Genomic DNA, 16,819 nt, shown 5'->3' on the forward strand with positions numbered 1-16,819 from the left:
CCAACTATGGACCTTTTTTTCCGAAGAGGAGGAATTTTTTTCCTTCTGGGCTGTTGCGCGAGAGTAGAAAAGCCGACGTTACAACCTCGGCAGTGCACTTTTTGTTGGGGCAGGGGGGGGGGGGGGGGTCACGCGCACTAACAACAGCGCAGAGAGAACTATGGCAGCGCCCAGGGAGACTTGAGTGAAAAGGTCTAGGCAGTACATTTAACTTGGTACTCACCGAAACCAACGAGGTTGATGTCTGTCTCGTACCCGAACGCATACATGGTGAACGAGGCACCGAAAGGCAGCAGGTACTGCACGAGCAGATCAAACAGGAAGTGCGAGCACACGTACAGTGGGCCCGAGACGCCCGTCATGAGCTGGAGCTCGAGCGCACCACTGTTCTTTTCAGCGACAGGAAATATGGCCATGGTCGACACAGTTAGACCGAGTACGGCTTGCGGTAGTGTGACCCAGAAAAGTGCGACGCTTGAGGACGACGGTTTTTCATCCTTGGAAGCTTCTTCGAGGCCAGGTGCTTTGATGCGGTAGAATGGCGCAGTGGTGGTGATGCGGGCCTTGGGAGAGTTGGAGAGGGTGCGTAACAGGGCCGTGTCGATCAGGTTGAGAAGCACGTTTGCCGAGACGGGGCTCGCCGGGTTGTACCAGCCTTCGATCCTGCACCAAAAGAGATTGCGTGTTTTGGCAGCGAGGCTGCTTGAGCTTGTCAAAGCTTCATGCCGCATCACGAACTGCGCTTCATGCTCATTTGCTTCACTCCCTGAACACGTGCGCTTGGCGTGCACTGTCGGGCGACAGATTTATCCGGCGTGAGATGTAGTAGCCCGCATAGGCGAGAGCACGAGTATTTAAGAAAAAAACAGATTGATGAGCTATTTTTACGCAACATTTACCGCTGACAGTACGTATATTGCGGAGGTGCTTCTGCATTTGAGAACAGTGTTTCGCTTTTACCCGCAAGGTCGCAAAAATTGCCTAAGAGCGCGTTTCAAAGGGCATCACTCTGCATGTCCGTCTTCGCGGCGAATATATATATATGAGCCGGAGAACGCCCATACTTTTACTTACTGGGAGTGGTATCTTGTGGTCGCACTCAACACACTCAACAGCATTCCTGTGTTACGCTCTCACCGCAAAGTTTGCGTTGAAGTCATGCAGCACAAGAATGTGGCTTGGCTCGCTGCAGAGGCCACATTTGCTAAAGGAGCAAGCTAGCTTTTCTTCGTATAATATTTCAATACGTTGCTATTGCATTCGTTTCTGCGCACTTGTGGCGAAACGAAGTTTTTCACTTCTGCCGTTCCAAAGGCAGCTTACATGGTAGCGTTGGAGGTGATCCCGTAGGCGTAGTAAGTGTAGTATTTTACAAAGTCCTTGCGTGCGAATTCCAAAAGGTTCCACTTGGCATCCTCCAGCTTATCGATAGTGGCGCCCTCGCTGATGGCCAGGGCCTCGAAGTTCTCCAAGAACTTGTTCACCGCGGGTGCCTCTTCCACGAAACAGCGCGCGGCACCGAAGTGGACGCTGCTGCGCAGTTCCACCGTCTGGGGTAGGCCCACGCTCGCGGCTGAGCTAGTTCGGTGGCTTCTGGGCAGATGCAATCCGAAGCAAGCTAAGTAGAAGAGCACCACCGGGACAATGGAGCCGAGAATGATGGTGAGCGGCGAGCGGGTCCAGTACAGCGCCCGCTTTCGAAACAGCGCGCGCAACCGCTGGATGCCGTTCGCGGAGGTCGCGATGTTCATGTGGGCAGTCAGAGACGACTGGTGGGTGCCTGCAAATTTGCGGGAATTCCATCATAAAAGCCAATTGACGTAGTGTTGATTTATTTAGGAGTTACTCTCATGTTCATTCCATTTACAGGGGAAGATATGAAAGCATTGCATTCGAAACTTCCCCACAGCTGTCGGGGATACGAGTGACAACCGAAACCTCCCACTCAATACCTTGCGCAGTCCTGCAGTAGTCGGATAAAAGTTCAGAAGTCCATGGCCGTTCCTTCTCAAAGGCGGATACATACAAACCTGCCCCAATGGGCACGCACTTCAGAAAGACGTCATGAGCCGGACGGCCAGTGACCCCATTTTCACAATGCATTGCCGAGAGCATAAGCGGGATTTTTTAGTCGCGGAGGTGATCGACTGTCATGCATCAGTGATCTGGAAGTTGCTCCGGACTTCTTAGGTTTGTCAACAAAGGCTTGCTGGGCACCGCCATAACCCACTCTGTGCTATTCTTAACATGCTTGACCCCCAGAAATGCGGGGCCGAAGCTGTGACGTATATGTGTGTATGAATGGCATATGGTATATGAGCATATATGGTATATGGTGTATGAGTATATGGTATATGAGTGGTGCGAACACGATAATTATAACATGCACGTGATGTAAGAACATGACAACATATCACACTCATGATGCTCTCGCGGCAGTTTCGCTAGCTTCCCATAGACCAAATTTGGAATTACGTGACGTGTATGAATGGCGAAGGTAAATGACACGTCTAAACAAGAAAATCATGACATGCGCGTCATGCATCAACATGACTATATGCTACCATCATAGCGTGCTCGTGGTCGTTTCGCTAGCTTCACATATACAAAATTTGGTATTACTTGAAGTGAATAGATGATGGGCTATGGCTGGGGCAAAAATTATAATCATGAGATGCGCGTCATGTACCAACATGACTGCATGCCACGCTCATTATGCGCTCACGACCATTTTCCTGGTTTCAAATAAACCAAGTTGGGTATCACGTGACATGAACAGACGACGAAGGTAAATGACACGTCAGAAAATGCTAATCCTTATACGCGTGTCATGTAAGAACATGACAACATAACACGCTCATACCGTGCTCCTGGTCATTTCGCTAGCTCCATATATACTAAGTTTGGTATCACGTGACGTGAATAGACGACCAAGGTAAATGACACGTCCAAACATAATAATCATGACATGGAAGTCATGTACAGCATTTTTTACGTCCACCCCGTAACGTTGTGCTGATTTTCAAGTGACATATCAACCGTCCTCATTCGTGCTTCGCATATCGTTGATTGCCACTGTACGTGGGATCTGCAATCTTTTTTTACTCTGTAGTTTTTAAACAAATAAAGTTTTCACCACCAACATCACTGAGAAAAAAATGGGGCTGATTTGATGTCGTATAGCTGTGAACTTCAATAGAGGTCACGCCTGCGCGGGTTTCTTCGACTTAAATAACCAGATGGCCTCTTTCCATGTGCGCACTGTGCTCTCGCCGCTTAAGTATAGAGCTGAAGCCAGACAGCACAAAAACCGTTTCCTTTCCTCGAGCAGCCATACTTAATCACGCCGGCGTTTTTTTAATTTATTTACTTTTTTCATTCACAGAGTGCTTGCAACGCCGCAGTTGTATTACTGCAGGGAGTATACATACCAAGTCCAATATGGTTGCTGACACTTCTGCTATAGTGAACCTTAAACATTCTGGAAAATATAACAACATATAATAATTACAGTACGCAATCAAAAATATTTTAATACAATATGACACGTAGCAAACAGGTACTAAAATTGAATAGGCATGTCACAATGATGAAAAAAAAGCACTGTTGTCATTCAAGTTCACGATATCTTCGGGAAGTTCATTCCAAATTTTAATTGTTTTTTTAAAAAAAAGTTGGCAAGAGTTGTGGTTTTGAATGCATATTCTCGTATTTTATGTGTGTTGGCATTTTGTGGAACGATGTGTTGGTGCTTGTAGGCATTCTGATCTATCAATTCCTGTTAGGTTATAGTATATACTATGCAGAAGTTTTAGTCAAAGTTTTCGTCTTCTAGACTGTAGAGTTTCCCAGCCTAATGTGACCTCTATTTTTGATATAGTACTAGCAAATAGGCCACATTTTTTGCTGACAAAACAAGCTGCCTGGTTTGGAATTTTTTCTATTGGTTCTGCAAGATACCTTTGAGCCGGGTCTCAGATAACACAAAGATATTCAAGTGTAGACCTTGCATGCAGGAAGTAGAGAGTTTCCTTTGCCTGTTTTGTTGCACAGGAGAAGTTTCTGTAAATAAAAAGTTGGCCCCGTATCTGCATGTAATCTGCAAATGTCATCGAAAGACGATAGTCTTGCGTGTGGAGAGAGTGAACAAAATATTTATTTGATGTTCTGCGCAAGAAAATCGGTGAATGGTATTCCGGAGGCGCTGCGTTAGAGTGCCTCGAGCCTGCAGCGGAGGTGAGCGAGCGCATCAAGTCACATCACACTAGAGTTACTATATATGCTACCTTTAAAAGGTAGCATATACAGTAACTCTACGTCACACGTGAGACATGAGCGCCATCTGGCAGTTTCTTTTGGAAAACAAAGACGTGGCCGTGTGCGCCCGTCTCAGAGGTAATGAGGTGTAGAACGCGAGGCAACGGGTAGGTTCCACCACCATCTCGTCTTAGCAAAGCGTTGGAAACACTCCCCGTTCCGTGCAAGCGTTGCATGGTAAGTGCAGCGTGATAAGCGCTACGGTCCTTAAAATTACTTTTGTATGCATTTTCTAGTAAGAAATGCATATGCAGAACATATGCGAGTCGTTATGGTGCCCAAGACATCCGCAATAATTGACAATTGCACAAGCATGAACGCTCCACCTTGAGCAACATTTGTGGTTGCTGCAGATGGGGTCGGCCGTTTCAAGTCTCCGATGCAGGTACGAGTTGACATACAGACAAATGTGCAGGCAGGCAGGCAGGCAGGCAGGCGGACTGGCGAGCGGGCGGGCGGGCGGGCAGGCAGGCAGGCCAAAAGTTTTGCGTCGAAGGTCCATAAGAAAGACTATCGTCTTTAAAAACAACATTCTGCTTGCCTTTAAGATCATTTCGTCTATGTGTCTGTTCCAATGGACTGATTCTGTTGAATGAATTACTAAATATTTGCACTCAGGTACTTTTTTAACTGCCTCTTCATCAATACTGTATGTGCGCAGGATTTCTGAAATGTTTTTTTTTTTGTAAACCTGATGTGGTTGCACTTTCAAATATTTAAGCAAATGTTTCACGTGGAACACCAGTGTGCTACTGTGTCTAAGTCATCTTGTAAGAATTCAGTGTGTGCGATTGAAGTGATGTGACGGTAGGTGACGAAGTCATCTGCGAATAATTTTAGGCTAGATTTCTTATTTTCTGCTATATCATTTATGTAACCCAAGAATAACAGCGGACGCAGAACGCTACCTTGTGGCACGCCTCAGAAGGCACATTTACATATGAATACATTTTAAAATTTGAGACGACACACTATTTACAACCACTTAAGTAATTCTGGAGCCAGGTTTGCAGCTTGGCATTATTATTCAGTGAAGCAAGTTTAACTTTTAGCAGATTATGTGAGACTATATCAAATGCTTTGCGAAAATCGAGAAACAACTGATCAACAACGTTGTTACGGTCAAGCATAATCAATATTTCGAGCTGAAATTCAGTGATTTAGGTCACGCATGAACGACCCTGGCGAGATCCACGCTGGGAGTGAGTGAAAAATTAGGTAGAAATCAAGGCTATGGGACGATAATTTTGTATACTTGTTTTTTGCTTTCTGCCTTGTGCACAGGAACCCAATTTCTTGTTTTCTAGTCCCCTGGAACCCCGGCGGTGTCTAGAGACAACTTGTACACTATGCATAAATATTGTGCAATAATAACGTGACACGTTTTAAGTACATGAGATTACATACCATCAGGTCCTGTAGTGTAGTCAATTTCAATTTCATTACCAAAATTATTAGAAGATAATATTGGTGAGTGCTAAGTCTTTTTTGAAAAAACTGACTGAAAGTAGGCGTTAAATGTTCCAGCTTTCTCCAAGTCATCAGTTATTGCCTCAGCTAAGAGGTCACGGATAGCTGTGTCATCTTTTCTGTTGCTCTTGACGTACTTGCAAAATAATTTTGTATTGCGCTTCAGGTCTGTACTTAGCTTGTCAAAGAAGACGAATTTCGCCTGTTTCAGTTTTAACCTAGGCTCTTTGTTTACACATTTAAGTTTTGTTTTATTTACTGCTCTTCTGTTTTTAAGGAACTTTTTGTGGGCATTAGCTGCTTTTCTAACAAGTTTGCGTATCTCAGAGTTGATCCAGGGTTTGTGTTTTTTCTGCATCTTAGACACCTCTGAGGTTTATGCATATTCACCAGCTCTGTACTCTTGTCACAGAAAATGTTCCACAATTCACCCATACCGCATGACTTCGATATGCATGAAAAAGTGGGATATTACAAGACCATCGCTTTAATAATAGCGTCAAAGTTCCCTTTGTCACACATTAAAACATTGTGAGGGGGTTGCTTACACGCTGGTATTCTAGAAAGGCTTAATTCCCCAACAACAAAACTATGATTAATAATTCCTGGACATACATTAGTGTGAACAATAACATTTTCATCATTGCTTAGTAAAAGATCTAGTAATGCGTTGAACCGTGTTGGTTCGTTCCCATAATGCTGTAGTCCATAAACGCGCAAATGATTTCTGAAAAGGCAGAACGATACCGAGTTTCCTGTAAGGTTACACAGTCGGATTCCCATTTCTTGTTGGGCAGATTGAAATCCCCTCCCAGTATCACGTATTGAGATATTTGCGATAGAATGTCAGCAAATTGAAGTAATGCTTTAATGTTGTGTTGTGGTCTGGTGGGCAGTAAAACGATCCAAAAACGATGATGGACGGGGGAAGTTGGACACGGCACCATATATATTCAGTTTCATTATAAAAACTAACTTCTTCACTGGTAAGGCTACTTTAAATTAAAAAACAACACACCGCATCCACGCCTGTTTCTATCTTTACGGTACTCTGTAAAACATCGCAGAAATAGTTCTACATCTGATATTGTGTCTTCAAGCCATAACAATTTGTATTTTTGCCGTTTCAACTACGACTGTTAATTCATCCACTTTCTTTTTTGAACTTCTGCAGTTGACCACCAACAATACTGGTGTAAAGCTTTTTCTTGTGGTATCATACTTACGTGTTCTTAAGCTGGAGCGAAGTTCACATCGAATCCTAAAGGAGTTCTCGGCTAGTTTTACTTCGTGTAACATTCCGATTTCTTGCAACCGCATTCACTGAATCGCCCCGCGTCCGCCGCGGAGGATTTGTGGCTAAGGTGCTGAGCTGCTGACCCGAAGGTCGCGGGTTCGATCCCGGTCGCGCGGTCGAATTTCGATGGAGGCAGACGGTAGAGGCCCATATACTGTGTGATGTGAGTGCACGTCGAAAAACACCAGGTCGTCCGAATGTTCGTAGGCCTCCACGACAGCGTCTCTCATAACCAAATAGTGGGTTTGAAACATTATTACCCTACAGCAAAACTGACTCTATTAGCCCCAAAAAGTTGGAGTGGTGCCGCCTTGTGGATTACGTCACGGAACGGACTCCTCGATGCGAGCTGCGGCACGATATACATAATGATGCGCTTCCTTCGTGCGCTCTTCCAATATTTTCGTTCGCTTTTGCTTGTCTCAAGATGCAGATAAAAGTAGAAAACAGATTTTGTAATGTTTCAAGTAAAAGAATAAAAAGTTTACTTTTGCTTCCGCCCAATCACGCGCTAGGTAGTACAGTAATGTGAGATGAGTGAGAAGGTCTGCGTCGCGCTGCTAATCGAGATGATGGATTCCAATCGTAGCGACGACCGCTGCATTCCAACGTGTGTGAAAATCAAGAACACACTTCCGTTTGGACCCAACGAACTTAATCACGCATATTCGTGTGATTTTGAGTAAAAATTAAGTCACCATTTCCACATTATTAGGTTGAAATGCGCATGGGTTATTCTTTTTAAGCATATCAGGGCTTCTCCTTCTTTAGAAAAATTTGTACTGGAGAAATCCACGTATCTACGTACAGCCCCTTCACAAGCATATTGATACAAAACAGCGGCTAAACACGGCTGCAAGAAAGAGGAGGACGAAGTGGGTTTTTCCGTTGGATGCTGTTCTGACGCCATCTTGCTCGTCGGGTTCTCTGCGCTGTGAATAGCTCATTAAACAAGTTACTCGTAACATTATTGGTGGAGGTGGACGACCCCCGTACCTCGATGGAGACGCGCAGCGGTCGCACCATCGGCGACCTTTCGACTGCTTCGACTGCTGGTACTTCCTCTACGCCGCCCTCATCAGTCCAAGCCACCACCTACGTCACAATACCGCACCTCCGGGATCCCGGCACTTTCTCCGGTGATGGTACGATCGATCTCGACACTTGGCTGAAGCGGTACGAGCGCGTCAGTGCTACTCACCGATGGGATCCTACGCTCATGCTCGCCAACGTGCTTTTCTACCTGGACGGCACTCCCCGAACATGGTTTGAAAGCCACGAAGCAGACATAACGAGCTGGGATCTCTTCAAAGGAAAGATACGTGACCTGTTTGGCGATTCATCTGGTCGTCAGCTCGCTGCGAAGAAGACTCTTGCCACACGGGCCCAGTCTTCTACCGAATCGTACGTCTCTTACATTCTTGACGTCTTGGCCCTTTGTTCCAAGGCCGACCAGTCCATGTCAGAAGACGAAAAGGTTAACCACGTCTTGAAAGGCATTGCTGACGATGCTTTCAACCTGCTGGTTTTTAACAACGTCTCGAGCATCGACACAATCCTTAAAGAATGCCGACGTCTCGAACAAGCTAAAGCCCGCCGCGTAGCCCAAAGCATCGTGCGCCTTCCGAACACAGCGGCCACTTCTTCGTGTGACGACGCCTTCCACCAGGCCCCTCGATGTGACAAACTTACACGCATCATCCGTCGAGAGGTCGAGGCAGCACAACCGGTAGCCACGACATTACCGACGCCTGCGCCTTCCCCGATCACGATCTCTTTAATACAAGCGGTCGTTCGTCAAGAGCTATCGAACGTCGGCCTACATCCTGTTCCTACCGTATACTCTGCTGAGCCTTCTTATCGTACCCCTTCTGCACCTCGCATACAACGCAATCCGTCCGAATGGCATACTCTTGATGACAGGCCAATATGTTTTAACTGTCGACGCGTTGGCCATATCGCTCGTCACTGCCGCAGCCGCTGGGCTCCACCGTCCCATTATGCACCTCAGTATCACACCACTTCTGCTCGCCAGGCGTCCCCATCGCTTTCTCCATCAACGCCGACCACATTTTCCGCTCCTACAGCACCTCTGAGCAGACCTCGCTACGACCGGTCACCGTCCCCTGCTCGTCGTCAGTCCCGCTCGCCCCCACAACGCCGCGCGTACTCCCCGACCTATTCGCAGCATCTCCGACCGGAAAACTAGGCCGTGCAGCTTCTGGAGGTGGAGCTGCGTTGACGACCTTCGTAAGAAATCCTCGATTAACATTAACAACGAACCGGAACCTTTTGGACGTTACTGTCGACAATGTTCGTGTCAGTGCATTGATAGATACTGGCGCGCATGTCTCCATTATGAGTGCTAACCTTCGCCGCCGACTTAGAAAAGTTGTCACGCCCGCCCTCAACCGAGCTGTACGAGTCGCCGATGGAGGAACTGCTGCAATTCTTGGCATGTGCTCTGCGCGAGTGTCTATAGGGGAGAGAAGCACTGTCGTTCTTTTCGCCGTCATCGAACATTGCCCTCATGAACTCATACTCGGTATGGATTTTCTAGCCATGCACTCTGCCCTCATAGACTGTTCAGCTGGTTCTCTCCATCTCGATTTACCCCTCTTTTCCGACCCGACCAGCCCTCCGCAAACCAGCCTCTGCTGCATTGATTTCACGCGCCTCCCTCCTAACTCTGTCACACATGTCGACTTATCCTCCACGCCGCCAGTACCTGATGGTGATTACATGGTGGCCCCGATTCCTGCAGTGATGCTTACGCATGGGGTTGCTGTGCCGCATATGATTCTGACGATTAAGAGAAACCGCGCCTTCCTTCCACTGGTCAACTTTTCACTCACCACCCAAGTTCTGCCACAGGGTATCTCCCTGGCAAAAATTACTGCTCTCCAAGATGACCATGTCGAGCCCTTCAGAGTTGACGATTGCTGCAGCTCAGTCAGTGGTTCCACTCCATCACGTTCTTGGGGCGCCGACATCGAGCGAATGGTGTCATCGGACCTTACGTCTGAGCAAGCTGCAGCGCTTTGCCACGTTCTTGAGGGCTATCGTAGCATTTTCGACTTTGCCAGCAACTCTTTGGGCCAAACGACCATTGTCACCCATCGCATAAATACTGGCCATGCAACCCCCCTTCGCCGACGCCCCTACCGTGTGTCGGCGTCGGAGCGTGCAATATTACAACATGAAGTCGACAAAATGCTTGCAAAAAACATTATTGAGCCTTCATGCAGCCCCTGGGCTTCTCCAGTCGTCCTTGTTAAAAAGAAAGATGGAACATGGCGCTTTTGTGTCGATTACCGTCACCTTAACAAAATTAACAAAAAAGACGTTTATCCTTTACCTCGCATCGACGACGCCCTCGACTGCCTGTACGGTGCCACTTATTTTTCAACTATTGACCTTCGATCAGGCTACTGGTAGATAGCCGTCGACGAGATGGACCGCGAGAAGACCGCATTCATCACTCCTGATGGTCTTTATCAGTTTATGGTGATGCCCTTTGGACTCTGCAATGCACCAGCCACATTTGAAAGAATGATGGACTCATTGCTCCAAGGGCTGAAATGGTCCACCTGCATGTGTTACCTTGACGATGTTATCGTCTTTTCGCCCACATTCGACTCGCATCTTGATCGTTTGTCAGCTATTCTGGACGTTTTTCGTCGAGCCAGACTCCAGCTTAACGCCTCCAAGTGCCGCTTCGCTCGTCGTCAAATTTCCGTGCTCGGTCACCTTGTCGATGCTCAAGGCGTGCGTCCAGACCCAGAGAAAATTTGCGCAGTCACGAACTTTCCCGTTCCGAAGACCACAAAGGATGTCCGCAGTTTTGTGGGGTTGTGCTCATATTTCAGACGCTTTGTTAAGGACTTTGCGACTATTGCACGCCCACTCACAGACCTCTTGAAGAAAGACGTCTCGTTTACATGGGGCCATGACCAAGCGTCATCGTTTTCGCAACTTACGACATTGCTTACAACGCCACCAATCTTGGTTCACTTTGATCCATTAGCTCCAACCGAGGTTCACACGGATGCCAGTGGACATGGCATAGGAGCTGTGCTATTGCAGCAACAACGCGGACACGACCGTGTTATAGCCTACGCAAGTCGACTGCTATCTCCAGCCGAGCGCAACTATTCCATCACGCAGCGCGAGTGCCTCGCCCTTGTATGGGCAGTCGCCAAGTTTCGCCCATACCTGTACGGGCGCTCATTCCGTGTTGTCACGGATCATCACGCGCTCTGCTGGCTAGCCTCCCTGAAGGACCCCACGGGACCTCTCGCTCGTTGGGCTCTACGCCTTCAAGAGTGCACGTTCTCTGTAATGTACAAAACAGGGCGATTACATCAGGATGCGGATTGTTTATCCCGCTACCCTGTTGACGAAGCAACCGATACTGACGCTATCACGGACGTTTTTTCCGTGTCGCAGCTGTTAAACATTGGCGAAGAGCAACGTCGGGATGCTTCTTTACGAGCCATCATTGACAAACTGGAGTCAACGCCTCGCGACCCGTCCCTACGAATGTTTTTGGTGAAAGACGGGATCCTATATCGCCGCAACCTTGATTCCTTCGGATTAGGCTTACTTCCTGTCATCCCAGCGCACCTGCGTTCCACTGTCCTGCATCAACTTCATGACGCTCCCATGACGGGCCACTTGGGCGTTTCTCGCACATACGATCGGGTACGACGTCGGTTTTTTTGGCCTGGACTTGCCCGCTCGGTTCGACGCTATGTCGCCGCTTGTGAGCCCTGTCAGCGTCGCAAAACGCCGTCTGCCCTCCCAGCCGGCTACCTTCAGCCGATCGACGTTCCCAACGAGCCTTTTTTTCGAGTTGGTCTCGACCTGTTGGGCCCTTTCCCACTCTCCACAGCCGGAAATAAATGGATTGCTGTTGCCACGGTCTACGCGACGCGGTACGCAATCACACGAGCACTCCCGACCAGCTGCGCTACCGACGTTGCGGACTTTCTGCTATACGACATAATATTAGTGCATGGTGCTCCGCGTCAACTTCTCACCGACCGTGGCCGCACGTTCTTATCAGCTGTCGTTCATGAAATCCTGAGGTCTTGCCATACCAAGCACAAATTTACTACTTCGTACCATCCACAGTCAAATGGCCTCACGGAGCGCCTTAACAGGACCCTAACCGATATGCTTGCCAAATACGTTGCGCCAGACCACCATGATTGGGACATTCATTTGCCGTATGTGACGTTCGCCTACAACTCATCTCGTCACAACACTGCCGGATATTCGCCCTTCTATCTACTATATGGCCGGGACCCAACTCTACCTTTAGACACGTTACTACCTGCAGCCACTGAATATGCTGGTGAAGCCATTGCCCGCGCCGACCACGCGCGCCAAGTCGCCCGTAACCGTCTACAGGCTTCACAGGCGCGCCAACAACAGCTCTAAAATTCTCACCATAGGGACGTGCACTTTTCTCCGGGTTCTCTCGTGCTCCTCTGGTTACCTACTCGGCGTGTGGGACTGTCTGAAAAACTGTTGTCGCCCTACACTGGACCATTCCGTATGGTTCGCCAAGTGACAGACGTCACGTACGAGATTGTTCCAACCGATCCAACAAGGTCATCGTCAGCTCCGAGCGACACCGTTCACGTGGCTCGGCTAAAGCCCTATTACTCCCCTTCGACATCATCTGCGTAAATTTAGCACCGGGACGGTGCTTCTACCGCCGGGGGTCATGATACAAAACAGCGGCTAAACACGGCTGCAAGAAAGAGGAGGACGAAGTGGGTTTTTCCGTTGGATGCTGTTCTGACGCCATCTTGCTCGTCGGGTTCTCTGCGCTGTGAATAGTTCATTAAACAAGTTACTCGTAACAATATCAAGCCTCACGCTGGCGCGCACCATCGAGTATCTCTACATATACCAGAAAGCACTCGCCCTAGAATAGCGCAACCGCTGATGTGTGTTTTAAAGACAATAGTCTTCCTTGTGTCTCGTCGCAAAAATTTTGGTCTCTCTGTCTGTACGTTTGTCTGTTTGTCCGACGTAACGATACCCCCCAAACTGCCCCAAAAGATATCCGAAACGGCCAGCCCCATCCAGTGCGATAGAGAGTAGGGAGTTTTAGTGCTGCGTACCCAAGTGGCTTGCGTACCTGGTCGTTAAGGCGGTGGTATTGCGCATACGCAATACCCCAAACAGATGCGTCGCAAGATCGCTGGGGCGATGGGGCCATGCGTTCGCGCAGCCACAAACATCGCTGCCACCACTGGCCTCCTAGCGGAGATAAGCTAGGAGGCCAGCAGAATGGCCTGGAGCATAAAAACTAAAAATATGCCAGCCCCCTGACCAGCTGAATAGGTGGCGCCATCTAGCGCGGCCATAGTGAACCAGATAATCACAACATTGTTATTGCAGAAAGATTGTGCATTGTACGTCTGGTGCAAAAAACGCGCAGCGGCGTTATTACAAATGAGTAACCTTTTTATTCATTTTCACCTCAAAAATATGATGCGTAAGCCACAATGTTCATAACTGTGGTTGCACGAACTGTCATAAGACGTCGACACTATCGTTACAGCAATCTTGTATTTTTCACTTTTTTGCGATAAAAAAGTCTCGTGATTTTGCCGCAACAGTGATTCATTCCTATGTAAGTTAAATTCAGTTTATATGCAGTTTTCATCACTATTTATGACTCGCAAAAACGTAAAGGCATACATGTTTACGTATGATGAGCTTAAAACCTTGGAAGAAGCACGTTCCGGTAGGGCGGTAAACGCAAACTGGTATCCGGTAACACGTTTACGTAAAGAAGTATACGTACAAGCTGAAAGTTGCAAAAAGTTTGCACGTTACACCGTTTCTCTGTCGTCGCGCTTGTCGGACTACGGCCGGCCGTCTGGATTGCTTGGCATCGACCGTGCCGGCTTCAGTCGCAAATGTGGCGCATACAAAAAGTTTTTTTTTCGTGTTGATAACTGTCATATTATTTAAAAATAATTTATTGAAATTAGTTTACTTCATGTCACTGTGTAAGTTTAATTTAACATTTTGAATCGTAAACATAAATAATACTTAGGCGACAATTAGGACACTATGGCGCTGCGAGCGCGTGTGACCTTCGTGCGGCCTGCATTTGTGTACGCGCCCCTATAAGGCATTCCAGTTGGGTATGGGTTGGGTACGCAACGCCGTGTGCCCCCAAGCCCGCAACGCCCCTAGAGCTTGCGTACCCCGCACTAAAACTCTCTTTTAGTGCTGGGTTCGCAAGCTCTTGAGGCGCCGCGGGCTTGGAGGCGCGTGGCGTTGCCTACGCAACTCGAACCCAACTGAAATGCCTTATAGCGGTGCGCACGCAAACGCGAGCCGTACGAAGGCCACACGCGCTCGTAGCACCATAGCGTCTTGTCGCGTAAGTATTATAAAACAATTTTTACGATTTCAAATGTTAAACATACATATTTACGCGAAGTAAACTATTTTCGAAAAATCATTTTTAAATAATATAACAATTATCAACCCGAAACAAAAAAACTTCTTCGTATGTGCCTCAGTTGCGACTGAAGCCGGCACCGTCGATGCCAAGCAATCCAGACGGCCGGCCGTAGTCCGACAAGCGCAACGACAGAACAACGGTGTAACATGCAACTCTGTGTAACTTTTAGCCTGTACGTATAATTCTTTACGTTAACATGTTACCGGGTACCGGTTTGCGTTTACTGTCTTACCGGAACGGGCGTCTTCCAACTTTTTGAGCTCCTTATACATAAACGTTTACGTACGTACGTAAACGTGTATACCTTTACATTTTCGCAAACCATAAATGGTGATGCTAACTGCATTTAACTTGAGTAGGATTGAATCACAGTTGCGGCAAAATCACGACTTTTTTTATTGTATACGGTATCCTGGTATGTGCTAAAAAGTGAAAAATGCAAGGTTACTGTCACGATGATGTCCATATGTGACACTTCGTGCAATTACATTCATGAACACTATGGCTTACGCGTAATGTTTTTGGGGTGAAAATGATTATTAAGGTAACTCATTTGTAATAACGCTACTGCCCAGTTATTGCACCAGACATACAATGCACAATGTTTCTGCAATAACAATTTTTGATTGCCTGGTTCACTATGGCCTCGATAGATGGCACCACCTATTCAGCTGGTCAGGGGCTCGCACATTTTTGGCTTCTATGTTCCATGCCATTCTAGCTTTGTTAATCTGGCTGAAACAACGTAATCGTTATTGGTGCTCGCACTTTGGCTTATTTTAACTCGTAGACTCGAGTATCCGCAGTGCGGATACCGTGAGTTCCTTCGAAGCTGGATCTTACAAGGCGGCCGATCCATGCTGTCCGAGATTTGCCGCTTTTGTGCTATGATATTTTTATAGTGGCTAGCCACTATAATACTTGTGCCTAAAACTTAAAAGTCAAGTTGGTGGCTCTGGCCAGGCTCGGTTCGGCTCGAGGTGAACGTGGGTGACATCACGGGTTACATGATGCGCCAGCATGTGCGCCAGGGCAGCTTATCTCCGCTAGCAGGCCAGTGGTGGCAGCGTTGCTTATGGCCACGCGGATGCATGGCCCCATTGCCCCAGCGATCTTGCGACGCATCTGCTCGAGGTTTCGCGCATGGGCAATACCGCCGCCTCAACGTCCTGGGTACACAAGCCGCTCGGGTACCCACCACTAAAACTCTGTTTTAACTTTCTTCAGATGCTAGCCCCGCCGCGGTGGTCTAGTGGCTAAGGTACTTGGCTGCTGACCCGCAGGTCGCGGGTTCATATCCCGGCTGCGGCGGCTGCATTTCCGATGGAGGCGGAAATGTCGAGGCCCGTGTGCTCAGATTTGGGTGCACGTTAAAGAACCCCAAGTGGTCAAAATTTCCGGAGCCCTCCACTACGGCGTCTCTCATAATCATATGGTGGTTTTGGGACGTTAAACCCCACAAATCAATCTTCAGATGCAAGACTAAGTTCTTTCAACGACATTTGCAGTGAAGCATGCAGATACGGGGCCAATTTTTTTCCCGTGTACTTGCTCACTCAACACGTTTAGTTCCATGTTTCCCTCGCAATAATTTTGAAGCTTTAATAGACCGAAATTATTGAGGTCAAGTGCGGTTAAGGTAAGGTGCGAAAATTCCTATTGCTGTCAGGTTCTGTCTTTGTGCAGAATCGTAGCAACTGAACTACCAGTCTAGATAGCTACGTCATATGTTGAATTTCCTTGCAGGTAATTACCTATTGGTGGGCATGACGTGCGAGACCAGTCATCGCCTCATCGAGGCGAATGTTTTTCAGTTATTACATGGGTCCAGAAGCCTATCGTCTGAAATTTTTTCGCGGTTGGGCAGGGCACCTACTTGAAATGGTCATTTTTCTCTCTCCATGGGGAAAAAGTTCGGGGAGTAGGGCGTGGGTTCGGTGAGTCCTCCCCTGGTTACGCCACTGCTTGGACCACGTCCGTGAGTGTGCCACAGAAAGAGCTCATTCCGACTTTCTGACGTTTGTGTTGAAATCGCTGCTATCAGTGGTGCGCCCACATGAAACTCCCATTAGCGTTTGTGACGCGACGGTAGAACACCAGCATTTCACAAAAATCACGGTATAGGACTACATAATCCCTGGCAACTGTTGCGAAGAAACCTCTATATCAACAGAAACACCTCATTATTTCCAAAATCATTGTGCGGTAGTTATATTTTATTTGTTTGACGAATATGT

General features: G+C 47.7%; 1 protein-coding gene across 1 annotated transcript in view; it reads right to left on the reverse strand.

The window, feature by feature from the left end:
- LOC119177926 (phospholipid-transporting ATPase ABCA3) overlaps positions 1–16,819 on the reverse strand; it is a 175,109-nt gene that overhangs the window by 48,818 nt on the left and 109,472 nt on the right. Inside the window, exons 15-16 of the mRNA XM_075886165.1 lie at positions 1,324–1,780; positions 224–663 (exon numbers count right to left, since the gene is read on the reverse strand). Of these exons, the coding sequence (XP_075742280.1) occupies positions 224–663; positions 1,324–1,780 (897 nt within the window). The remainder of the gene's footprint in view (positions 1–223; positions 664–1,323; positions 1,781–16,819) is intronic.

This window comes from Rhipicephalus microplus, chromosome 1 (assembly GCF_043290135.1).
Source record: "Rhipicephalus microplus isolate Deutch F79 chromosome 1, USDA_Rmic, whole genome shotgun sequence".
NCBI classification, from domain to species: domain Eukaryota; kingdom Metazoa; phylum Arthropoda; class Arachnida; order Ixodida; family Ixodidae; genus Rhipicephalus; species Rhipicephalus microplus.